Source organism: Geotrypetes seraphini, chromosome 2, assembly GCF_902459505.1.
Source record: "Geotrypetes seraphini chromosome 2, aGeoSer1.1, whole genome shotgun sequence".
Classification (NCBI taxonomy): domain Eukaryota; kingdom Metazoa; phylum Chordata; class Amphibia; order Gymnophiona; family Dermophiidae; genus Geotrypetes; species Geotrypetes seraphini.
Window position 1 is genome coordinate 33196697 of NC_047085.1, and position 26062 is coordinate 33222758.

At 43.4% G+C, this 26062-nt stretch overlaps 1 protein-coding gene across 1 annotated transcript in view; it reads left to right on the plus strand.

Moving 5' to 3' along the window:
• The window catches only part of OC90 (otoconin 90), a 140886-nt gene that overhangs the window by 93134 nt on the left and 21690 nt on the right, over window positions 1-26062 (plus strand). Inside the window, exons 6-10 of the mRNA XM_033929878.1 lie at window positions 6084-6134; window positions 13838-13888; window positions 15037-15117; window positions 22463-22513; window positions 25063-25110. Coding sequence (XP_033785769.1) covers window positions 6084-6134; window positions 13838-13888; window positions 15037-15117; window positions 22463-22513; window positions 25063-25110 — 282 coding nt within the window. The remainder of the gene's footprint in view (window positions 1-6083; window positions 6135-13837; window positions 13889-15036; window positions 15118-22462; window positions 22514-25062; window positions 25111-26062) is intronic.

Consider the following 26062-nt stretch of genomic DNA (forward strand, 5'->3'; position numbering starts at 1 on the left):
GAGAACTGACGGCAGCCAATCACGGAGCGGCGCAGGACCAGGCAGGAAGCACAATGGTCACGCTCCTGCCTTATGCGCCGCTCTGCAGCAAGAAAGGCTGCTGTCCAGCTGGAGACCGAGCTGAACCACTGCCAGTTAAAGCAAGGTACCGGGGAGCTGCGGGCTTTGGGCTTCCCAGCACCAGACATACCAGATCACCAGACGCACCTATGTTTAGAGGAGAAAAAACAAGAAAAAAAAAATTTAGAACCAAATTTTTTTTTCTTGGTTTTTCCTCCTCTACACTTAGGTGCGTCTTATGGTCAGGTGCATCTTATAGGCCGAAAAATGCAGTAACAGGTCATATATTCTGCAACACTTACTCCCCCATCACAAAACTGTGCAAGAGATTTTTAGCACTGTTGGAGCAGTGCAGAGCATTCAGCACACTTGCCAGGGCTGAAAACTTTTTGCGTGGTTTTATAAAAAGGGGGCTTAAGTTTCAAGTTTATTAATACATTTGATGAATCGCCTATTAAAATTTACTAAGTGATGTACAAAATCCAAGTAAAGAATAATAAAGAGAAACTAACATTTTAACAATATAATTACATGAGATACATACATGAGTCGGGAGGGAAAAAGTAAAAGTTACAATTTTCAATTTTTGGTAGAAAAAAGGAAAAAAACAAGAAGAAGGTAAGGGGTAGTTAAAACCATAGCATGAATAGAAACCTCTCTAAAAAATTTAAAAAGTTTTAGATATTAAAAGCATCTTTAAACAGGTAGGTTTTTAAAGATTTTTTAAATATTGTGACGTCATTTTCAATTCTAAGGTATTGAGGCAGAGCGTTCCACCATTGAGGTCCCATCACAGTGAACATATCAGATCTTCTTGTTCCTATAATTTTCAGAGAGGGAACTGAAAGGAGATTTTGACCAGATGAACGAAGTGGGCGTTGAGTACTGTGTGGGATTAGAAATCTAGATATAAATTGAGGTTCATTGGATGCTAGTGTTTTGAAAATGAGCAACATTATTTTAAAGATGATCCTAAGACCGATTGGAAGCCAATGTGCGTCTATCAGCAATGGTGAGACGTGGTCATATTTCCTCGCGTTATATATTAATTTGATGGCCGTATTTTGTAGTAACTGGAGTCTCCTTTTTTCTTTCTGAGTAACGTTGAGAAGAAGTGCATTGCAATAGTCAAGTTTTGCTATTATTAAGGAATGAATTAATATTAGTAACATATGCTGGCTTTTACTATATCGCAGTAGAGCTTCTTACTGCAGACCGGTGAGGTAAATTCTTCAACGCTAATTAGGAATTGAATGAGCATCGGAGCATTTACCTCGACAGCCTGCAGTAAAAAGCTCTACCACGATTTAGTAAAAGGAGCCCATAGTAACATAGTAAATGACAGCAGATAAAAGACCTGTGTGGTCCAACCTGTCTGCCCAACAGTCATATTCTTTCTCAAGGCGATGTTAATATTCTTTTCTTGGATTAAAATCCTCAATATTGGACTTTAAAAAGATATTAAATAATAATGGAGACAAAACTGAGACCTAAGAACTCCACAATGGTGGAGGTGAAATAGATGTAGATGAAGTAAAAACCTGAGATGTTCTATCTTTCAAAAATGATTCAAACCATTTTAATACCAAACCTGTTATTCCAATTGATTGGAGTTGTTTAATAAGAAGTTCATGGTCAACCAAATCAAAAGCTGCAGAAAGGTTACGGGTGTAAATGTACTTAGATGCTATTCTATAACTGGGTGCCTAGGTGTTCGCATGTGTAACTGCAAAGGGGGCATTTCCATTTTAGGCATATGGACAGATCATGGGCACACCCACTATTTAGCACGCATGGCATAGAACAGCGTTTCTCGACTTCTTCAAGCCAAGTACCCCCTAAGTCTAAAAGATATCAACTGAGTACCCCCACCCAATATCCACCCCAGACCCATCCAGGCTCTGCCCTAGACCCGCCCAGGCTCCACCCCAGACCCCACCCTCATAATAATGAAATTTCTTCCATCCATTTTTCATATACACACAATATAATCTTATTAATACAGAATGGTAACCACAAAATTTGAAAAAACAAAGCACAAAGCACACGGTACGCAGAGAAAATCTTAATTATCATTTATATTTGTTGTTTTTTTTTTCAAAGAGGTCAAGACAGATGACTTTAAAATATGCAATGTCACCTTAGTAACAACTATAGAAAAATAGACAAATAAAGTGCAAAATATAGACAGCAGATATAAATTCTCAAAACAGACACATTTCGATCACTAAATTGAAAATAAAATCATTTTTCCTACCTTTGTTGTCTGGTGATTTCATGAGTCTCTGGTTATACTTCCTTCTGACTGTGCATCCAATTTTTCTTTCTTTCTGCCTCCTGCATGCTTCATCTCCTCCGGACCTCATTCCCTTCCCCAACCAATGTCTTTCTCTGTCCCTCCTTGCAGTGGCCTACCAAGGGCGGGCACCATGCCACAACTCTCCCTTCATCATTATGTCTAATATTCCTCCACCTTGCACCCCCTTCAATCTGACACTCTGTTCCCTCTCCACCAGCATATCCAACATTTCTCCTTTTCATCCTTCTCTCCCCCATGCATCTCTTCCTCTCTCTCTCTATGCCCAATTTTCCTCTTTCTTCCTTTCCCCATATGCACCATGTCTTTCCCTCTCACTCCACATCTATATCCAACAATTCTCTCACCCACCAGCAGTATCTCTCTTTCCCTCCCTCCCTTCCTAATCCCCAACATCTGTCCTTCCCACCCACCCCCACCCCTGTGCAGCATCTGTCCTTCCCAGCCACCCCCACCTCTTTGCAGCATCTGCCCTTCCCTTATTCCCAACTCCAGCCCCCACTCCTCCCAGCTGGATCCAACCTCTCCCCAGTTCCCGATTCCCCCACGTACCAGCTCCCCGCCGCTGTATTTAAAAATCTTTGGACAGAGAAAATAACCAGCCAGAATTCATTAATAACCTACTTATACCCTATAATCAAACAAGGACTTTAAGATCTACAGCCCACAACCTTCTTACCATCCCCTCATTGAAACATATAAGCACAGTGAGGACTGCAATTTTCTCTGTTAGCGCCCCCTCTCTCTAGAATAATATTCCAAATTACTTATGTGAAAAATCAACTCTTGCCAACTTCAAGGTGAAGTTAAAGACATTTCTCTTTCACGATGCTTTTGTAACATAAATTGTCCTTTTAAGGGCGACTTAGATCCAAGAAAGGTTTTTACTTTCAAGCCCCCCTTCCCTTTTGTTATTCTTCCCCTTGCATGTTCTCTTTCTCTCTATCAATTATCAATTCTCTCTAACTCTTCCTTCCCTTTTGTTCCCATTTGTCAACATCTTTAACAATTGTTACTCCCAGTTTGTTTATGTTTAAAATGTATTTTATTAAGCGCATTGTTTTAGCGTTTTTGTACACCGCCTAGAAGGCTTGATTGGGCGGTATGAGAAATTTTAAATAAACTTGAAATAACGAAGCCAGACTCCCGCGCATCTGCCTGCCCTGAAAGTGTTCTTTCTAATAAAATTATGTAGTGTGTGTTTCGCAGATACTATTTAGGGACTTGAGCTCAATGCATGTAGCGATGAATTCCATACAAGAGAAAATATCTTGAACACTGATATTTGTTATTATAATTTCCAGAGTAATGTACAATTTAACACTAGCCCACGGTGAACAACAAAATTGAATTATGCCCCACCCCTGACATATCACTTGTAGAACAATAAAAATTCACAACAGCAACAGGAAAAGATAGTAAAGGCTGATACAGCATTCAGGGTCAACCAGGGAATACGTAACCTAATATAACATAACATTGTGCTTCTAAACTGCATAACCGTAAGTTCAACGCGGTTTACAAAAGATTATATATGAAAATGACAAAGGAAACACAAAAGAACTAATTGGCCAAAGTATTTTGAGAAGAGATAAGTTTTCAGCTGGGATCTAAAATGTTTATAAGAACAAGCTGTACGCCAAAACGATCGAATACGTTTCTAAAAGAACAGCTTGCTTCTTATATTCTGCATTTTCTAAATGTGTTTTATAAGCATTTTCTTATACAAATAAAATCTTAGGCTGCAACGACACACACAGCTCTACGAATATGTTCATCTTCATAGTTAAGCTCCGGAACTCATTGCCAGAGGTTGTAGTAAGAGCGGATAACGTAGCTGGTTTTAAGAAGGGTTTGGACAATTTCCTCGAGGAAAAATCCATAGTCTGTTATTGAGAAAGACATGGGGGAATCCACTGCTTGGAATGTTCCTACTCTTTGGGGATTCCGCATGGAATGTTGCTACTGTTTGGGGTTCCGGAATCTTGCTTACTCTGAGATAAGGGAATGTTGCTACTCTTTGGGTTTTTGCCAGGTACTAGTGACCTGGATTAACCACCATGAGAAAGGGCTACTGGGCTTGATGGACCTTTGGACTGATCCAGTAAGGCTATTCTTATGTTCGTATGGGATACACTGTGCATGATCGTGAACAAGTGAAAAAGGATGGCAACTCCAGCAGTTGGAACCTAGGACAGTACCAGGTGGACTCTACGGTCTATAGCTCAGAAATATCAAAGAAAAAAAGACAAGCTAAGTTTCCAAGTTACTGATCCATGCAAATTCATTAAAGGTATCCTGAAAACTTGAGGGGCTGGGTATGTCCCAAGGACTGGCATGAGAATCCCTGCTATAGATAGAAACATAGAAAGATGACGGCAGAAAAGGGCTACAGCCCATCAAGTCTGCCCACACTACTGACCCACCTCATTAAGTCTGAGTGCTAATGACCTAGTTCCTTAACTCGACCCTCGTAGGGATCCCACGTGGATGTCCCATTTATTCTTAATGTCGAGCACGCTGGTGGCCTTGAACACCTGCACCGGAAGTTTGTTCCAGTGATCCACCACCCTTTCTGTGAAGAAATACTTCCTGGTGTCACCACTAAATTTCCCTCCTCTGAGTTTGAGCGGGTGCCCCCTTGTGACCGAGGGTCCCTTGGGAAAGAATATGTCATTTTCCACCTCGACACGCCCTGTGACGTACTTAAATGTCTCAATCATGTCACCCCTTTCCCTGCGCTCCTCTAGAGTATAGAGCTGAAATTTGCCCAGTCTGTCTTCGTATGAGAGACCCTTGAGTCCGGAGACCATCCTAGTGACCATCCGCTGGGCCGACTCAGCTCGAAGCGGTAGATGTTGGAAAGCTTCACCAGACACAGCCTGAAAAGCAAAAATATAATCACAAATTGTTTTTTTTGTGTGTCAGAATGTAAAGTACTTTTCCAATTTCCAGCCATTTTCATTATGGGTCAAGATACTAGTGTCAGGGTGAATATTGTTAACTGTGAAGAATTAGGGCAGCAAAAGGTTCTACTACATTAAGGCCCTCTTTTACTAAGCTATGGTAGAGAGTTCTACCGCGGCCCGGAGCACTAAATGCTCTGACGTTCTCCAACGCTCATAGGAATCCTATGAACGTCAGAGCAGTGTCGGATCATTAAGCACTCTGGGCCGCGGTAGAAATCTCTACCACAGCTTAGTAAAAGGGGGCAGGGAATAATATGCTAAGAATTTCTAAATTAACCAAAGCTTGCCTTTGAAAAATTCTTCTTATTATGACGGGGTGGCCATGCAGTTAACAACGAGAAATTGGAAGAACTGGGATAGATCGAACGTTACTTTTTGGCGGGAAACTCTTTGTCAATATTATAGATAAGAAAGAATGAATGCTGAACAATTGGGACAAAATAAAGAAACATGGGGGTCCAATAGCGGCATTTGTTAAAATTGATTAATCGAATAGACCTTTGATTCCAAGTTGATTTCTACACACATCCAAGGAGGGGAGGGGGGGATCTATTTTGTATTAATATTTGTTTGGTTATAAGTGATGTTTAATGTATTATTTGATGTATATTGTTTGCACTTTGTATCTGATCTGAAAATTAATAACGATTTTAAAAAAAGGAAAATTATTCTAGCACTTTATCAATGGAGTTTTATTTGAAGATCTCTGCAATTATACTTTTTTTTTTTTAATAAAGTTTATCCAGAAACAACCGGAGAGAACATTGTGACAGCTCATGAAGAGGAAAGTAAGATGTTATTTTAATAATCTTTTCTGTTCCTTCTTCAGTGTTCTTAGAACATGAAAAAACATTTATATAAAAAGTTTCTATGTGCCTTAGTAATTTCCAGATTATAAAGGTATTATCCCGGGACAAGGTGGCAGTATATTCTCACATGTGGGTGACATCCTCCACAGAGCCCAGTATGGACACTCTAAAAGTGCACAGTCACTTTCAAATCTTCAAAGTCTGAAGACTACCCGTACCATGCATGTGCAAGTGTCTTCTCGCCTAGCACCAGCCCGTGATTCCTTCAGTTTTTCATTTTTTCACAGAGTGAAGAAGTTGTCTCAAAATTCCCTCAATACATCTATTATATATATGCATTATTTACATATATTTTAGATGTCTTTTCATGTGCCTTCCCATCACCTTAGACATATATTTCATTTTTCTTAAGTCTGGTAAATGAAATTTTCAAATTTGAATACATTTTCTTTTCAGGACTGCGGGCTCCTCTGAGCACGCTTATAGGCTGGGAGTGTCATCTTGTTTTCGGCTTAACGTCTACCCGACCTCCCATGACCTTTGTGTCCTGTGTTCTTATGACGATGATTTTTCTGTCCATGAACAGGACTTTTAGTGGCTTCAGAGGTGTACTTGATGTAACAGGGCTATTTGAGGCAGGGATCTACATAACTTGTGTATCCAGTGCCTTGGTCCTGATCATTGTGATATTTCATGCACACTCTGCTGCTGTTTACAGAAGATGTCACTTAAAGCCAGAAAATCTCAGTTCGAAAACTTTTCGGTTTGGCTTCAAAGATTATGCCTAGAGATTACAATGATGTGTCTCATAAATGCATGTCTTCGATGCCTAACGTTGACATTGACGCCTAGCACAGCTCCTTTGACGTCAACTTCAGGAGAGCCCCATATGAAAGTTAAGAAGCATAAACATCTCTTCCCTTCTAGGCAGTGCCAATGACACACACTAAGCGTCAAAAAAACTGATCTCAAATCACCATCTATAACGTTGGTGTCACCTTTGAAGCACGCCTTGATACTAGGGTCACCAGTGCTTTGACATCCAATGCAACAAGTGTCTAATGTATCAACAATGGTACCGGCACTATCTCTGCAGGAACAGCTTTACACTTATATGCTGTTGCAGAAGGAGCAAGTTGTGCTACTTCAGACGCATAATATGCAAATCCCTGCTACCATGCCCCTGGCCTTAACTCAGGCCTAGCAACACCCATGAAGTCCAACATTGGACTCCTTGATATTGAGCATCTATGTCCAGACATGAATTGTCATAGAGGGAGCCCAGCTCATCACATTCTCGACACTCTTCCCAATGCTTCTCTCAATGTCCATCAAGGCATTCACATTGATAATCTTCTCAATGCTCTACACCTATACATTTGACCCGACGTCAATGTCCAACTAGGCATTTGCCTCAGCGTCGAAGTTCTCAATCTCCGACACAATGTCCAAGACTATGACTCAGGGAGTCTGAACGGTGTTTCAAAATCCGGCATTTTATCTGGATTTTGAAAAGCTTCCTGACATAATGGCATCAGGAAGGGGCATGCGTGGACGCAACTTGTGACATCATTGCATTGTGTCTGCACATGCGCGGATGCTGTCTGGAAGCGGGGCGGAACTTGGCGGTCCTGGGGGGGTGGCCATGGGTCCGGATTTTCCCAAAGGAAAATCTGGTAACCCTAATTCTGCCCCCCTCCCCCAGTTTTCAGCAGCTTAAAAACTACCAACGGCCACCGGACAAATATTGATTGGAAAGCATTCCGGATTCCCAAAGTTGGCATATTCAAATCACTACACAACAACTAAAATTTTGATTGTCAACTTTTATTTTCTGAAGAGCTCGGCCTTGTAGTCTATGTTGTCCACATTTTGAAGGGGCTGGGCCATTATGTGTTCAAGTTCAAGTTCAAGTTCAAGTTTATTTATTCTTGATGAATCGCCTATTTAAATTACTAGGCGATGTACAATAATAATAACATATATTAATAAATTAAACAAGTACAATGTTAATGTTGACATAAAAACAAATTTGTTGTTAGTTAAAATTTAACACACTTAACAAACTGAGTGTAGACCTAAGTTTAAAATAATTTTGTGGGTAAGACATACAAGACCTGTGTGGTTAGGAGGGGGAATAGTTACAATTTTTGATAGAAGAGAAGAAAAAACATAAAAGGGAAGAACAAAAAAGGGGGGTTATAATAACTGTTTTAAAAAAAATAAATAAATAAATAAAAAAAAGAAAAAGAAAACAGGGTAACGGTAAAAAAATAATCTATTTTTTCAGTGTTGGCAGTATTTGTCTCCATATTTCTGCTACTGATAGGTAGGATGTGTGATGTTTTCCCATTAGCTTTTTGGGGATTAGTTGAATGATATTCCCTATATGTAGGTAGTACCATACCACTGGGTTACTACTAGAGGTCTCAGCAGCCATTTTGAAGAGGCAGGCTGCGACAAGTAGGAGCAAGTGAGCATTACTCCTGCCCATTCCCCCTCTGGAGTTATTGTGTATGTTTTTTGGGGGGGTGGGTAGGGCATCAGAAGGAGTTGTCATCATTTTCAAGGAGAGGAAGGTAGGGAGGAAGGGTCATATGAAGGCAGCACTTGAGCCTAGACCTGTGCTTGTTTATTTCGGGACCAGCACAGGAGAAAAGGGGGGAGGGCAGGGGTGACAGGACCCCCAGAGTACACCATTGCCCACAGATGCGGCTGTCCAGTCTGCATAATAGCAGAGCCAGGCCTAATTCCATGGCTAATTTTATAGGAGCTAAACTAAATCCCAATTACCCTAGTGGTCCAAATTATAAATAATCATGTATAAAGAATATAACCCACTAAATATAGAAAGTGCAACACAAACTTAAATCCTAATCCAGGAAAAGGCCTCAGAATTGGAGCCTACGCGTAGTCCTATCATGGACTGAACTGTCAGCGTAGTAAAACACTCCACGCTCCAGTCATAGGCCAAAAAACCTGGAATCTATAAAGTTTTTTAACTAAATATTAATTTTTATAAACTTTTTTTCTTTTTTTCTTTTTTCTGCACTAAACCCTAAAGTTCCATATTAAAATGTTCATATCAAAAATGTTCTATTAAATAAAGTTTTAAATAAACCTTCAGGGTGTATATTCTGCAGTTACTTAATAAACGTAACCTCACTCTAACTAAATATGAGCGTTGCAATTTCTTAAAGTTAGAGAAATGAAAGGCAACAAAGTAGCAGATGGTCAACAAGTCTCATAATGATTTTATAATTCACTTATCTTAAACGATGTTCATTTGTAGCTTTAGGAGACAAGTCGCAGTCTAATGCCTATGCACTGGCTATGCCGCCGACGCGGCAGCGTTTCGTGGACAGTAATGTGAGTCCACTGCTTCAGGGCTAATAGCCAAAGTACATTAGGGCATCTAGAATATAGCAAATAAAGGCATTAGTGTACGTTCTATATAAAGTATGCAGTAACAGATGTAACAATACTCACTGCGTGCATGTCAGCTACCAAACATTCTCTAGCAAAAAATAAAATGGCGACAGCGTTTAATTTATGTGCTTCCATTCAGGGAAGTGGTCATGTGACATTATGACCTCACAGTCATGTTCAAATTAAAGCACTGAACTCCTATCAAAATAATAGCATAACTGGAAGGATATATTAAAAGATATATTAATAGAAATATTAATAGAAGTGTTGCCATTCTAAATTTCTATTAAGACCACAAGGGTCTAAAGTCCCCAGTCGATTGATCCAGCGTTGTTCACGCTGAGCTAGATATCGTCTATAGTCCCCTCCTCTGATGTTCCGATCAACAATCTCAATAGCAATACCCTTAAGAGAAAAGAACCCATGATTTTTGTCAATGCAATGTTTTGCCAACGGAGCAGTAAGTACTTGATTTTTAATGTTACTCTTATGCTCAGTGAGGCGAATGTTAAATCTCCTAGATGTTTGTCCTACATAGAGCAGTTTATAGGGGCATTGTAGAATATATACGACTCCTTGAGACTTACAATTGGAGGTATGGCTTAGTTGATAGTTTTTATTATCTCTAGGGTTGCAAAATATACTGGTGTTCATCATGATTGTACACATTTGGCAATTGCCACAACTATGATGACCTTGGGGAGAGCTATCAGTGTATTTCAGCAATCCAGGAAGCATAGGTGGACATAAAATTTCTTTAAGGTTTCGTTTTCTACGGTATGCTATCCTTAGATGAAAATTTTGAAATATCCCTGAGATTTTTAGATCTCCCAATGTTTTCTCAGGGATCTGACGGTTTGATAACTATCATTTGAAAAAGTTAAAACACAGGTCATCACACGTTCCTCCTGAGATGAAGAATTTTTATTTTTAGGAATCAGTAAATATTCACGATGCTTATATAGTGCACGTTTATATGCCGCTGTAACAATTTTCGAAGGGTATCCTCGTTGAAGAAATCGATTTTTCAGTATATTCGCCTGCCTCTTGTATTCTAAAGTAGAAGAACATATTCTCCTAATCCTGAGGAATTGGGAATACGGTAAACTCTTCTTCAAAGTAAACGGATATGCACTAGAAAAAAGAAGTGCAGAATTACAGTCCGTAGGCTTAAAATATACTTCAGTCTGAAATCTTCCATCTTGTATGGTTATTTGAACGTCAAGAAATGAGATTTTTTCAACACTGTAAGAGTGAGTTAATTTCACTTTGGGATGACATGAATTTATATATTGCAGGAATTGGATGAGTTCTTCTTCGTCCCCATTCCAAACAATAAAAATATCATCTATGTATCGTGTCCATATTTTAATCTTATTGAAAAATATAGAAGGATATATCCAACTTTGTTCAAACTTATCCATAAAAAGATTCGCCAACGAGGGGGCCATAGTGATACCCATAGCTATCCCTGTTGTTTGTTGAAATAGGGAATTCTCGAACATGAAAAAACTGTCAGTAAGAACAATGTTGGCTAATTGAAGCAAAAACTCAGTTGGTACTTTAGGATTTATTCTTTTCTCCAGAGTTTCTTTCATTACATCCATTGCCTCAGCATGTGGAATGATTGTGTAAAGAGAACTTACATCAATCGTCACCATAATTGAGTGGGAATCCGGGACAATCGTTTCCAGTTTACCAAGGAACTCGGTAGTATCCTGAACATACGCAGTGGTTTGTTTGATAAATGTTTGTAAAAATTTATTAATATATATTGAGGAGGCCTCAAGTAAAGCACCACAATTTGAGACAATAGGCCTACCGGGTGGATCAGATATCGATTTATGAATTTTAGGCAACAGGTAGAGGATCGGAATTTTTGGATAAGGTACATTAAGAAATCTGAATTCTCTTTTGGTAAGAAAACCCTTTTCAAGAGCTTGTTTTGTTAGATCATTAATTTTAATTAAGTTTGTGTTGCACTTTCTATATTTAGTGGGTTATATTCTTTATACATGATTATTTATAATTTTATAGGAGCCCACACATGTGTAAAAAAATGTTTTACATGCAAATATGGATGATAAAACCACCCTTTAAACGTGTAATAATTAAGGGGTCCTTTTATTAAGGCGCACTAACCGCTAAATGCTAAGGCATCCATTATATTCTGTGGGCGTCTTAGCATTTAGAAACATAGAAACATAGAAAAATGACGGCAGAAAAGGGCCAAAGCCCATCAAGTCTGCCCACTCCATTGACCCTTCTGTTTGATTTTGCTCACCACCCCCTGCCCTCACCTCATTAGAGATCCCACATGAATGTCCCATTTATTTTTGAAATCTGCCACGCTGTTGGCCTCAATCACCTGCCGTGGGAGTTCATTCCAATGATCGACCACCCTCTCAGTGAAGAAATACTTTCTGGAGTCTCCATGAAATTTCCCTCCCCTGATTTTCAGCGGATGCCCTCTGGTGGAAGAAGGTCCTATAAGACGGAAGATATCCTCTTCCACCTCGATACGACCCGTGATATATTTAAATGTCTCGATCATGTCCCCTCTCTCTCTTCGTTCTTCAAGTGAGTACAGCTGCAATTTATTCAGCCTTACTTCATACGGAAGATCTTTGAGCCCCGAGACCATCCTGGTGGCCATCCGCTGAACTGACTCCATTCTCAGCACATCTTTCCGGTAATGTGGTCTCCAGAATTGAACACAATATTCCAAATGTGGTCTCACCATGGATCTGTACAGTGGCATTATGACCTCTGGCATCCTGCTGATAAAACCTCTACGGATACAACCCATCATTTGCCTTGCCTTAGAGGAAGCCTTTTCCACCTGATTGGCAGTTTTCATGTCTTCACTAATGATTACTCCTAAATCCCGTTCTTCCGTGGTCCTAACTAAGGTCTCACCATTTAACGTGTAAGTCCTGCACAGATTTCTTTTACCCAGGTGCATCACTTTGCATTTTTTAGCATTGAAGTTAAGCTGCCAAGTCGATGACCATTGTTCTAATAGTAGTAGGTCCTGTGTCATATTGTCAGGCATAGTGCTTTTACCTACTATGTTGCACAGTTTGGCGTCGTCGGCGAACAATGATATTTTTCCTCTGATCCCTTGGGTCATATCACTTATGAATATGTTGAATAGGATTGGACCCAAGACCGAGCCCTGTGGTACTCCACTGGTCACATTCGATGTTTTGGATGGGGTACCATTTACCATCACTCTCTGAAGTCTACCGCTCAGCCAATCCTTAACCCATGCAGCTAGTGTTTCCCCTAATCCCAGCGATTTCAACTTGTTCAATAACCTACGGTGTGGGACGCTGTCAAAAGCTTTGCTAAAGTCCAAATACACTACGTCCAGGGACTCCCCGGCATCCAGTTGTCTTGTTACCCAATCGAAGAAGCTAATCAGATTTGATTGGCAGGACCTGCCTTTGGTAAATCCATGTTGATGGGGATCACGTAGATCTTCTTCATCCAGGATTGTATCAAGTTTCTGTTTGATCATTGTTTCCATGAGTTTGCATACTATGGATGTGAGACTTACCGGTCTGTAATTCGCCGTCTCTGTCCTGCAGCCCTTTTTGTGGAGTGGAATAACGTTAGCTGTTTTCCAGTCCAAGGGAACTCTTCCCGTGCTTAGGGAGAGATTGAAGAGCACAGATAATGGTTCCGCCAGGACTTCCCTCAGCTCTCTGAGCACCCTGGGGTGTAGGTTGTCTGGTCCCATGGCTTTGTTTACTTTGAGTCTTGAAAGTTCGCAGTAGACGCTACTGGGAGTAAACTTGAAGTCTTGAAACGGGTCTTTCTGGCATTCCCTTGTCCATAAAAGTGATTTAGCGCGTGCTAAATCAGTTAGCGCACCTTAATAAAAGAACCCCTAAAAGCTCAAAAACATCAAAGTATCAGAGAAAGCAGCGTATAACATACTTACTAATAATGGGCCATTTTCTGAGCTGTATGTATGTATGAGCATGTATGAATAAAGAAATGACCCTCAGTAGAACCTGCTCAGAGGATACAGGTCACCGTAAATACAGCTTTTGTGTGTTTGCGTTTGTGTTAAAAGGCCCGTTTCCATTTACCAACTAATTGGTTTTGTCGGGGCAACTCAAAGTTTTACTGTACCTCTGTTTCAAAACTGTCTCAATAAAAGAAAGCGCTTGTTTGAAAATGATTAGCAATTTCCACAATGGAGTTTTCTTTAAAAGATCTCAGTAATTGGAATTTTCTTTTAGCTTATCCAGAAGCAACTAAAGAGAAAAGTTTCACAGTTCATGAAGGAGAAAGTAAGTCTTTTTTTAAATTTTTTTATTTGACAACCTTTATCTTATTTTTGACGTTTCCTCCTTTATACAAAGATTAAAGATAAATTCTTACCGCTGTAGCGATTTGCATCCTAAAAATATAAAACCACTAGGGCCCCGATGCATAAACGTTTCCTTGCAAGTAAGACTGGCTTTAACCAGTCTTGCTTGCAAGGAAACTCTCCTGCTGATGCACAAAAGGGTTCTCCATAGAGGCTACCAATTGTCGATAGTAGAGAATTACATGGGGACAAACTTTTCCTCATCCCAGTGGGAACTCATTTTCCCATCCCTTAGAGTTCTTTTCCTGTCTCTGCCCCATTCCAAAAAGCTCCATCCTCATCCACACAAGCCTCAAACCCTTTAAAATCAAAAGTAGCAACATTCTAGAGCTCAGTTGTGATGTCATAATGCCTCATTCCACCAATGCCTAAGCTCTGTCCTCGTCTACACAAGCCTCAAACCCTTTAAAATCAAAAGTAGCAACATTCTAGAGCTCAGATTGTGATGTCATAATGCCTCATTCCAGCAATGCCTAAGCTCTGTCCTCATCTGCACAAGCCTCACACACTTTAAAATCATAAGTAGCAACATTCTAGAGCTCAGATTGTGATGTCATAATGCCTCATTCCACCAATGCCTAAGCTCTGTCCTCATCTGCACAAGCCTCACACACTTTAAAATCATAAGTAGCAACATTCTAGAGCTCAGATTGTGATGTCATAATGCCTCATTCCACCAATGCCTAAGCTCTGTCCTCATCTGCACAAGCCTCACACACTTTAAAATCATAAGTAGCAACATTCTAGAGCTCAGATTGTGATGTCATAATGCCTCATTCCACCAATGCCTAAGCTCTGTCCTCATCTGCACAAGCCTCAAACCCTTTAAAATCACAAGCGTTCGAGGCTTGTGCAGTTAAGGCAGAGCTTACAGGAATGGTGCAGTGACAAGGACAAAGACACAACTCGCAGGGACGGGATGGGGAAATTGAGTTCCCTTGTAATTCTCTAGTCAGTAGCAGGCACCAAGAATCCTATGCTAAAGCATTACAAGGAGCTCACTAGTTAATGTAGAAGGGTTCTCTGTTGAAATTAAATCTGTTTAAGATGGCAGTTTTCTCATTGTAGGCAGAATTGACCAGGCTGTCTATGTTTTCACAGTGCATCGCAACAGAAGTGTGGACAAGGTCTTCAACCCAAATGCTGAAGGTACTGTAATGCTTGCCATCTTTTTTTTCTTTCTTTCTTGGATTCATGACCATTATTTAGCACCAATACATTTGAAATAGCAAAACAAATACCTAGTTTACCTGAATGTAACTTTCCTTGACCTGCCCCGGAAAAAAAATGAGTTAAATACAAATATATAAACTAACTAACTAAAGGGTCTTTTTATTAAGGCGTGCTAACCGATTTAGTGCATGCTAAATGCTAAGGAACCCGTAGAATCTAATGGATGCCTTAGCATTTAGCACGCGCTAAATTGGTTAGCGCACCTTAAGAAAAAGCCTCTGGCCTATAGGACCCTTTTACAATAGCTTAGTGTGTGCTAATTCCATTAGTATTCACCAAGTGCTAAAAAGCCCATTATATACCCATCACTTTTCTATATAAGGCAATCCGGGATGAGTGACCTTTACAGAATAACATTGGGTGCTAAATTCCACACCCAGCTTTGGGCACTAACGAAAACCAGGTATAAATCCTGGTGCACAAGTTGGGCACGCATCTAATGCTGCATACAATTTTCCGCAACGTCCCTGATCCTCCCATGCTCCTCCGTAGGGTTATCAGATTTCTTCTCGAAGAAAAGAGAACACGTGGCCCCGTTCTGTTCTGCCTAGCCCCGCCCCATTCCATCCTTAGCCCCACCCCCTTATCTCCTGGGCAGTGGCGTACCAAGGGGGGGCGCTCAGCCCCGGGTGCAGCCTTAGGGGAGTGTACAGCCGGCCCGGTCCCTTTCGCGCTCCCACCCTCCCAGCGAGAGCAGCAAACCTCCCTCCAGTAGAGTCGGCTGCTTCGCGACTTTCTCCTCCCTCTGACGCGTCACTGATGATGTCATCAGTGACACTTCACTGGTGGGAGAAAGCCGCGAAGCAGCCGACGCTACTGGAGGGAGGTTTGCTGCTCTCGCTGGGAGGGTCAGAAAGGTTCACTTAGGGGGGGAGAGATAGGAGGGTCAGCGAGGGTTCGGCTGGGAGGGGGGAGAAGCGGTCTGCCTTGCCATTACCTTTTTCAGGCAGCAGCAGCTTTTACAATTCGCTGCTGTTGCTGGCTTCAGGCCTTTCTCTCTGCTGGTCCTGCCTACTTCCTGTTTTCATGAAGACAGGACCCGACAGAGAGGAAGGCCTGAAGCCGGCAACAGCAGTGAATTGTGAATGCTGCTGTTGCCCGATGAAGTTCAGGACACCAGACTTGGGTGACAGAAGGAGGAAAGGGAGCAGAGAGGGAGAGAATTGGGGAGAGTGTTGCTGTACCCAGCTGGAGGGAATGAAAGGAGATGCCAGGGCTTGGAGGGAAGAAGAGACGCCAGGGCAGGGAGGGAAGGAGGAAGGTATGCCAGATCAAGGGAAAAGGAAGGGGGAAAGGAAGGAGATGTCAGAGCATGGAGCGGGAGGGAGAGATGGAAGAAAAGTAAAGGAGAGAGATGCCGGGAATCATGGAAGGGATGATGCCAGACCATGAGGTGGGAAGGAAAGAAAGGAGAAGAGAGAGATGCCAGAGCATAGGGGAGGGGATGGTGACAGAGAAAGAAAAACGGAGAGGTGACAGAGTTGAAATCAATCATGTATAAAGGAGAGAAGGGGCACGGGATATATAGTTTATGGAAGGAGCATAGAAAGAGGGAAGATGCCATATGGAAGAGAGAGAGAGAGGGTGCACACTGGATAGAAAGAGCATAGAGGGCAGTGAATGGAAGGGGCGAGATAGAGGGTGAACAGTAGATGGAAGGGATAGAGAAAGGGAAACAGACACTGAATGGAAGTGTGGGGGAGAGGAAGGACAGCTGCTGAATGGAAGTGTGAGGGAAGGGGGGATCAGATGCTGGAAAGAAGTGGGGAGGAGAAATAAAAAAAGGGCACATGCAGGATTGAGGAAATAGGATAGAGTTAGTTACTGGAAGGGGTGAGGGAAAGAGGTGGCAAGCTATAGGTAGACACAGTGAAAGAGGGAAATTGAGGACTGAATAGTAAAAAAGAAAAAAGAATTTAGACAGAGGCAGAAAATAAATTGAGAAGGAAGACCAGGGAAGAACAGGAGGAAGGGAGCAGAGAGAGAGATGCCAGAGCAGGGGGGAAGGAGAGGAGACAGATACCAGACCAATGGGGGTGAAAGGAGAGATGGAAGGGGGAGGCATACAGTTTCTAGAAGGGGCATAGAAGGAGAGAAGATGCCATATAGGGGCAGAGAGATGGCAGACAGTGGATGGAAGGAAGAGAGTAACAAGAAGATGAGGAAAGCAGAAACCAGAGAAGACAAAGGTAGAACAAAAATTTTCTATTTATTTATTGCTTTAGAAGACATGTGTACTGTTTCTGTAGTATTGCATTGTATGCAGAGTCCAGCTTCTTGCTAGTTCAATTTAACCTTTGTCTATGTATTTCAATTTTATCCCCCCTTTTACAAAACTGTGGAGCGTTTTTTTAGCGCCAGCCGTGGTGGTAGCAGCTCTGATGCTCAGAATTCTATGAGCGTCAGAGCTGTTACCACTGTGGCTAAAATCCACACTGCAGTTTTGTAAAAGGGGGAGGGGTAAGTTTGTGATGACATTTCATACTAGGCGAAGGTGTTTTCTGTGTTCTGTGTGTTCGAAAGACATGGTTTTCTGTTAGGATTGACTGCAGGATTGATCTGTACTAGTCTGGCTTGTTAGTTTTACAATGGGTGTATTAATATTGTACTGCTCACTGCAATATGTAAGATGCTGCCTTTTCCTAGGTACTCATGTGCGACTTGTGGCTTGTTACTAAAAATCATGTTTTTCGTATAGATGGGGGGTGGTGCCAAAAAATGATGGGCCCCGGGTGTCTCACATGCTAGGTACGCCACTGCTCCTGGGCCACATCTGGAGGGCCTCCGAGCATGCGACGTGATGACATCACACATCATCACACTGCATCCATGCATGCTCGGAGACCCTCTAGTTGTGGCCCCGAGCTTGGAAAACCTGCATATTCTACCAGGGTTTGAAAATCCATACGGGCACCCGGACATCTGGTAACCCTACCCCTCCTAAGAGAACACCCCTTGTGTAGTTGTGCGCGGATCTACTCAGGCTCTGCGCTATAACTGGACACTGAAGCTGAAACTGCAACTTAAATTTAGCTGGCCTGTACTATTTCCTCTCTAGAATGTCGGATGAGGGTCTTCATTGATAAGTTATAGATAGAGAGATATATAGATTTATATCCTCCCCAAGGAGCCCAGAACACGTTACATGGTAACATATTTTTTTAAATTTATTTTTTATTTCCAAGTTTATTTAGAATTTGTTATACCACCTTATCATAAATTTCAAGGTGGATGTGCAATAAAATCAAAGGAATAACACAAAATAAACTAACTAAACATCAAACAAGACAATAAGATAGACGAGACAAAATTAAACACACTGGAACAAGAGGGAGAGGGAAGAACTGCAATATAATTAAAGGAAAGAAAGGAGAGGGGAGAAAACACAAACGGAAGGGGAAACAGTAGATCCGTTCAAAAGTATGGACTAAGTAAAGTTTAAAATATCCTTACAAGGGCAGTTAAACTTGGAACGCATCCTTAAAAAGGATTAGCAATAAGACATATAACAATTAACAAGGAACAGAAGACCACAGCAATAGGGTACTGTGAGAGCGTCTAGTTCAATTGTGAATTAGCAGACACTTGGGCCCGGATTCTGTAAACTGCGTCCCGATCGTAGGCAGCTGTAGGCGTCCTACAACTGTCTAATCAGCCAATCGGGACGCACGTTGGTTTTAAAAAAAATGCCCCCCAGGCAGGTCACCTATATTGAAGGCGCCTCCGGGAGTAAGCCCGCCTAAGGCTAGGCGGTAGCCTTAGGCAAACCTAGGCAGCCCTACGCGTCTCCCTAGGAGAGCAGGAGACACTTACAATGTAGGCCAAAAGCAGACGCGGCCGCTATACTTATCGCGGCAAGGGATCTCCCTGCTGCGATTAGTATAGTGCCTGCCAGTTCCCCCCCCCCAAACCCAAATGATCATGGCAGGAGGGAGCCCAACCCCTCCCATCCGAAAACCGTGTACCTCCCATACTATCGCGGCAAGAGGGAGCCTAAACCCTTCCTGCCCGAAGACCGCCCACCCCCTTGTACGTCACAACAGGAAGGAGCCCAACCCCTCCTGCCCAAAGATTGCCCACCTCCCTGTACGATCGCGGCAGTAGGGAGCCCAACCGCTCCTACCCAAAGACTGCCCACCCTCCTGTATGTCACAGCAGGAGGGAGCCCAACCCCTCCTTCTAGACCCCCCCAATTAAACTCCCCGTCCCAGATCCCCCAATGGAAAACCCCAACCCCTCCTTCCTGGAACCTCCCTAGGCCCGCCTCCATCCAAATAAGGTGTCCCGCCCATCCCCTGCCCAACCCACAGGAGCCTAGGGCCTGATTGGCTCAAGCGCCTAAGGCCCCTCCTCTATAGGCTCCTGTGGGTTGGGCAGGGGAGGGGCGAGCCCCATCTCATTTGGACAGAGGCAGGCCTGCCGGCTGGACACTAAGAAGACCTGTTTGGCCGGCCACCTTTCAAGGTGAGCCCAGGGGAGGGGTTCCAGGGAGGGAGGTTGGGGGTATCCATTGGGGGGGTCCGGGGAGAGAGTTTTTGTTGGGGGAGGTCCAGCAAGAGTGGTTGGGCACCCTCCTGCCGATGATCATCGGGGAGGGGTGGGGGGTTCTTTGGAGGGTTCGGCAGGAGGGGTGGGGTTGGCGATCTTTCGGTAGGAGGGATTGGGTATCTCTCCTGCCTCGTTTGTTTAGGGTGAGGTGGGGGAGACTGGCAGCCACAGCCATGGCCACTATACTAATCATGGCAGGAGATCCCTTGCCGTGATAAGTATAGTGTCCACGTCTACAGTAACCCGGTTCTGTAACCGGCATTGGTTACAGAATCGCGTTTATTTTGGGTGGGCCTAGGCCCGATTCTGTATAGGACATCCTTCCTGGGTGTCTTATACAGAATCTGGGCCTTGGAGCCTGAAGCATGCACAGCGAGACGCATGAAGTCAGAAGCATGTAGAATTCAGTCCTTTATACACAAGTAGATGTAAGTGTCCATAGCTTCAATCTAGCCAATGTTTACAGGATTTCTGCTAGCGTTTAAAAAAAAACAACCATCTTTAAAGTGTTTGCAAGGCTGTGTAAAAATGGTTAATTTAGAACTGAAGTTAATTAAACTATCTGCTGAATGTGAAAACTGAAGAAGCATCGTACGGGAGATTTGCTTTAGAAGGATAATGGGCGGAAGGGATTCTAGCCGGACAGTTTACAGGATGGAGGATTACAAGATTTATTAAGGCAATTAGCATGAATGGCACACTCTTCTTCGCCAAGGGACATGCACTTGTCATATTAGTGTAACAAACCGTCTGCATCCGTGTATGTTAATGAGACACGATGTATGCAAATGAGATGCGCAGTACAAAAAATCTTCAAACTGTGAAAGCTATAAAACAGTGCAAAAAAAGGAGATGCACTCTACAGATGATTTCAGCAAAGTTTAATTTACAAAATTTCTGCTCGGTCCAGTGGAGGCAGTGAACCTGGGGGGTAATGATTTTTTAATGAGCGCAGAAAAGAATGTTGCCATAAGGGAGATTATGGCATGCGCTCCATCACCATAATGAGTTAGTGAACCGTGAAGTACCATGATATTAAAAAGAAAACACAGTTACAAGGACTGAATAAATCTTTGTCTCGGGACAGAGTACGCTGCAAACTAGAGCCAGATGTTGTTCCTCTAAAGATGACAAAAATATAGCGACTTTCTTTAGACAGTTACTGCAGCCAACAACAAAAGTAGGATGTTTTTCAATCAACCTCACATTTTCAAAGATGACATTTTGATGAATCTTGCCTATCAATTTGTAGCTTGCAGTACAGTTGCTGTTTCTGTCTAGCAAAGAAGGGGCAAGCAGCTATACTTTATGAATAAGGTTCATCATAAGGCGTATGGTGATGGCCTAAAACATCTCCATCTGTATACTTTGGAGGAAAGGCGGGAGAGGGGAGATGTGATAAAGACGTTTAAATACCTATGTGGCGTAAATGCGCATGAGTCGAGTCTCTTTCGTTTGGAAAGGAAGCTCTGTAATAAGAAGGCACAGGATGAAGTTAAGAGTTGATAGGCTCTAGGGTGTCAGGTCAAAAGCGCGCCGGGACAAAGGCGCGCCCAGACAATTGAGCGCAGCGTGGAGGCGCGCGCCGCTCTAAATTACTGTTTTTAGGGCTCCTACGGGGGGGCGTGGGGGGGAACCCCCCCACTTTACTTAATAGACATTGCGCCGCGTTGTGGGGGCGTTGTGTGGGGTGTGGGGGGTTGTAACCCCCCACATTTTACTGAAAACTTAACTTTTTCCCTGTTTTTAGGGAAAAAGTTCAGTTTACAGTAAAATGTGGAGGTTATAACCCCCGAAACCCCCCATAACGCCGGCGCGATGTCTATTAAGTAAACTGGGGGGGTTCCCCAACAAAAACCCCCGTCGGAGCCCCTAAAAACTGTAATTTTGTGTGGTGCGCACCTCCGCGCTGCGCTTAATTGTCAGCGCGCGCTTTTGTCTTTCACGCCGTTATCTATGAACCAGGCTCCAGAGTAATCTAAGGAAATACTTTTTTTTACTGAAAGGGTGGTGAGTGAGTGGAACAGTCTCTCGGAAGAGGTGGTGGAGAGACAGAGACTGTATCTGAATTCAAGAAGGCATTTGATAGGCATGTGGGATCTCATAGAACAGGGTTGTCAAAGTCCCTCCTCTAGGGCCGCAATCCAGTCGGGTTTTCAGGATTTTCCCAATGAATATGCATGAGATCTATTAGCATACAATGAAAGCAGTGCATGCAAATAGATCTCATACATATTCATTGGGGAAATCCTGAAAACCCGACTGGATTGCGGCCCTCGAGGAGGGTCTTTGACACCCCTGCCCTTAGAGAGAGGAAGAGAGAATGGTTACTTTACCACGGATGGGCAGACTGGATGGGCCATTTGGCCTTTATCTGCCATCATGTTTCTATGTTTCACTTGCTACCCAGCAATCACAACAAAGGTGACCAATTGGTGTTCAGTCTCTTTATTGGTTAACAGACTCGACACGATTGTGTTTCGGCCCACAGGGGCCTGTCTCAGGAGTCTTGCATTTAATTTGTTCATACAATTTCCAGGAAAACCTCAATGCAAGCTATAAGACACTGTGGCTCTAGTGAATGAGTACAGAGGTTCACTTGCTACCCAAACATACAACCAACATTTACATGAAATGAATAATGGTTGGAGAGGTATCATGTTACCTTCATATGTGCTCTGAGTGATAATTTTATTTCTATTTCTGTTTAAAGTGACTTCTGATGAGCCCTACAATCCAAGTCTGCGAACTTCTAAAATAGGATGTGAGTACCTTTGTTTATTAGATATGCTGCATTATTAATATACTAGTATTTTAGCCCGTTACATTAACGGGTGCTAGAATATATGTATGTCTGTCTTTCTTTCTGTCTGTGCTTCTCCCTGCCCCTGTCTCTTTCTTTTTTTAATTTCTGTCTCTCTCCTTCCCGCTGTCTATCTTTCTTTATTTCTATCTCTCTCCCTCCCACTGTTTGTCTTTCTTTCTTTCTGTCTCTCTCCCTGTCCGCTGCCTTTCTATCTTTCTGTGGCCCCTTGCCTGCCTGCCTTTCTTTGTCTTTCTCTATGGCCCCCTTCTTTATCCTCCCCAAAGAAATCCAAGATTGCTCCTTGGCCCCCTCAGCACAACCCTCTCCCCAAAGCAAAGCACGTTTTCTCCCTGGCCCCCTTTGTCTCCCTCCCCCCCCCCCCCCCGTGCAGCAGCATCATGTCCTCCAACTCCACTTCCTTGTGAAGCAACATTTACCTACCCCCACCCCACTTCCCTGTGCAGCAGCATTCCCTCCCCCTTTATTAAAGGCATAGTCGGCCTGGAGGAGCCGGTCGGGGCGGTGCTCCCGTGCGCAGTGGGTGATCGGCCATTTTTGCAGTGTCGGATCCTTTAGTTTGGGTGGCTGACTTAGGCCCGAGCGCAGCGTCGGCCTGGAGGAGGCGGGTGGGGCGGGGCTCCCGTGCGCAATTCCATGGTCAGCTGCATGGGAGTTTAGAGCGATGCCGACAGCCGCGGCGGCGCCTCAAGCTGCCTTAGCGCTGTCACGGCAACCCGCCGCTGAGCTGTCTTTCCTTCTCTGCCGACAGGGACAGCCGGGGGCTGGGTGTGGCGGGGAAGGAGGGTCTTGCCGGCCGTGTCCGGTCGAATCCCGGGCCTGCTCTCCTTCCCCTAAGTTCCGGCCCCTCACTCCGGTGGGGGGGGGGGGGGAGGAAGAAGACTGTAAGCCGCGCATGCGCACTTCCTAGCTACAGCTCACGGAAAATGGACGCACGCATAGGAACTGCGTATGCGCGGCTTACCGTTTTATTATATTAGCTAGAACAGTATAAGAAGGCCATCCTACAATATATCAGCCCTAATTTTCTTACCTGGCAAAATCCCAAAGAGTAAAACAGATTTTATGCTGTTCATCCTAGGAATAAGCAGTAGGTTTTCCCCAAGCCATCTCAATAATGGCCTATGGATGTCTCTTTTAGGAAATTATCCAATCCTTTTTTTTAAACCCTGCTAAGCTCACTGATTTCAAAAGGCACAAAGGAAGAAATCCAACTGAACTGCAGTAGACGTCAATCAACAGAAAACCAAAAGGAAAATACTGCAGAGACGATGTACTTGATGCCAACAACTTGCTGCCTGTGTCAGCTTCAGCGCTGTCTCTGACATTACTTCCGGGGCCCACACCTAGGAAATGACATCAGAGAGCACTGAAGCCGACACGGGCAGCAAGTTGTTGGCTGCTGGCGCTGAAGTTAAAAAGGTACAGGGAAGGAGGGGTGCACAAGTGCAGCAGAGTGGGGGGGGATGGGAGAGAGGTGCCAAATCCTGAGCGCCGCTCACCCTTGCTACGCCACTGTTTGTATCAGATTGCATTATCTGCAAATAGTAGGCCACTGTGCCCTTGAACTACAAATCCCTGTCATCTTGTAGTTCTCTGTGATACGCTCTTTCTGAGCACATGCTCCAGCTCCCTGTACCTTATGGGCACTTTCTATTGGTTGCTTGCTTTCTAAGTATGCTGGGCTGGAAGCTTCCCCCGCCCCCTCCTCTTTCTTCCCTCGGGGCTGTAAGGAGTAGCAGTTTTCTGATCTAACTGTGCATGCCTTCAAGACCACCATAATTCCATCAAGTTTATTACTTCATAGCATCCTATTCCTCATTGTGAACAGCATTGCTATTCGGCCTATGCTGAACTTTTTCCCAGTCCCTTCAGCCTAGGGAGCACTGGTTGAGAGTGGATTCTGGCAGCAGGGGCTACAATTTTTTTCTTCAGTCTCCTCTGGTAGGCCTGAAATCCCTAATGTTTCAGTGAAACCCCACTGACTGCAGGTCTCCTAAAGCAGAGTATCACAAACTGTGTGCCTGCTGAGATTTCAGGCGTGCCGCGAAAGGCTGGGGACTGTCGCTGCGAGAGGCACATCGTGTAGGCAATCAGCCGGCGCCAGAGCGTGTTCAACCCCACACCATACTAATTCGGCTAATTTGTATGGTGACAGGAAAATAAGCTACCACCCCTGAATGTAACTCAGCTTGAACTGCTGAGCTAAATCCAAAACCACAAATCCTCCCCCCAACCAATAAAAAATAATCCATAATTTACCAACTGAAGCAGTAGAAAATTATCATCGTAGACAGGAGGTATATGATTTTACATGAAAAGCAAAAGTTTTGATTGCATGCTTTGCAGTTTGTGAGACAATGCCATCTATATAGAAAAAAATAGTAATTAAACATACTTTATTCAGTGTGGAGAACAGAATCACACTGATGTGGAGAATTTACGTAGCGTTCAAAACTAATCCTTTTATTCTGTTGTTCCATATTCAGTCACTCTTGGAAGAAGTGTCAACTCAACGTCAACACCCTTAGAAAATTGTAAGTTGACCATTCTTATACTTGTAACAATTGTTGGAGAGGGAGGGGCGGCCTAGTGGTTAGAGCCATTGCCTCAGCACTCTGAGGTTGTGGGTTCAAGCCCAGCACTGCTCCTTGTTAGGGTTACCAGACATCCAGATTTCCACGGACGGCTTTTCAAAACCTGGCACTTTGACTGGGTTTTGAAAAGCTGCTGTGATCGGGGCTGAAGCTGGAGTGCATCTGCACATAAGAATAGCCTTACTGGGTCAGACCAATGATCCATCAAGCCCGTTCTCACAGTGGCCAATCCAGGTCACTAGTACCTGGCCAAAACCCAAGGAGTAGCAACATTCCGTACTACCGATCCAGGGCAAGCAGTGGCTTCCCCCATGCCTATGGACTTTTCCTCCAGGAATTTGTCCAAACCTTTCTTAAAACCTGCTATGCTATCCGCCTTTACCACAGCCTCTGGTAATGCTTTCCAGAGCTTAACTATTCTCTGAGTGAAAAAAAATTTCCTCCTATAGGTTTTAAAAGTATTTCCCTGTAACTTCTTCGAGTGTCCCCTAGTCTTTGTAATTTTTGACGGAGTGAAAAATCTATCCACTCAGGATTTTGTAGACTTCTATCATATCTCCCCTCAGCTGTCTCTTTTCCAAGCTGAAGAGCCCTAACCATTTTAGTCTTTCCTCATACGAGAGGAGTTCCATCCCCTTTATCATCTTGGTCGCTCTTCTTTGAACCTTTTCTAGCGCTGCTATATCTTTCTTGAGATAAGATGAATGCAAAACTCCAGGTGAGGGCGCAGATGCACTCCAGACCGGACCCGAAGAGACGAGGTTTGGGGGGGGCTAGGTTTGGGGGGCAGGGGCACAGTGTGGTGGGGCCATGCGTCCTCTTTTAACAGATGGAAAATCTGGCAACCCTATTCCTTGTGACCCTGGGCAAATCACTAAGGGCTCATTTTACT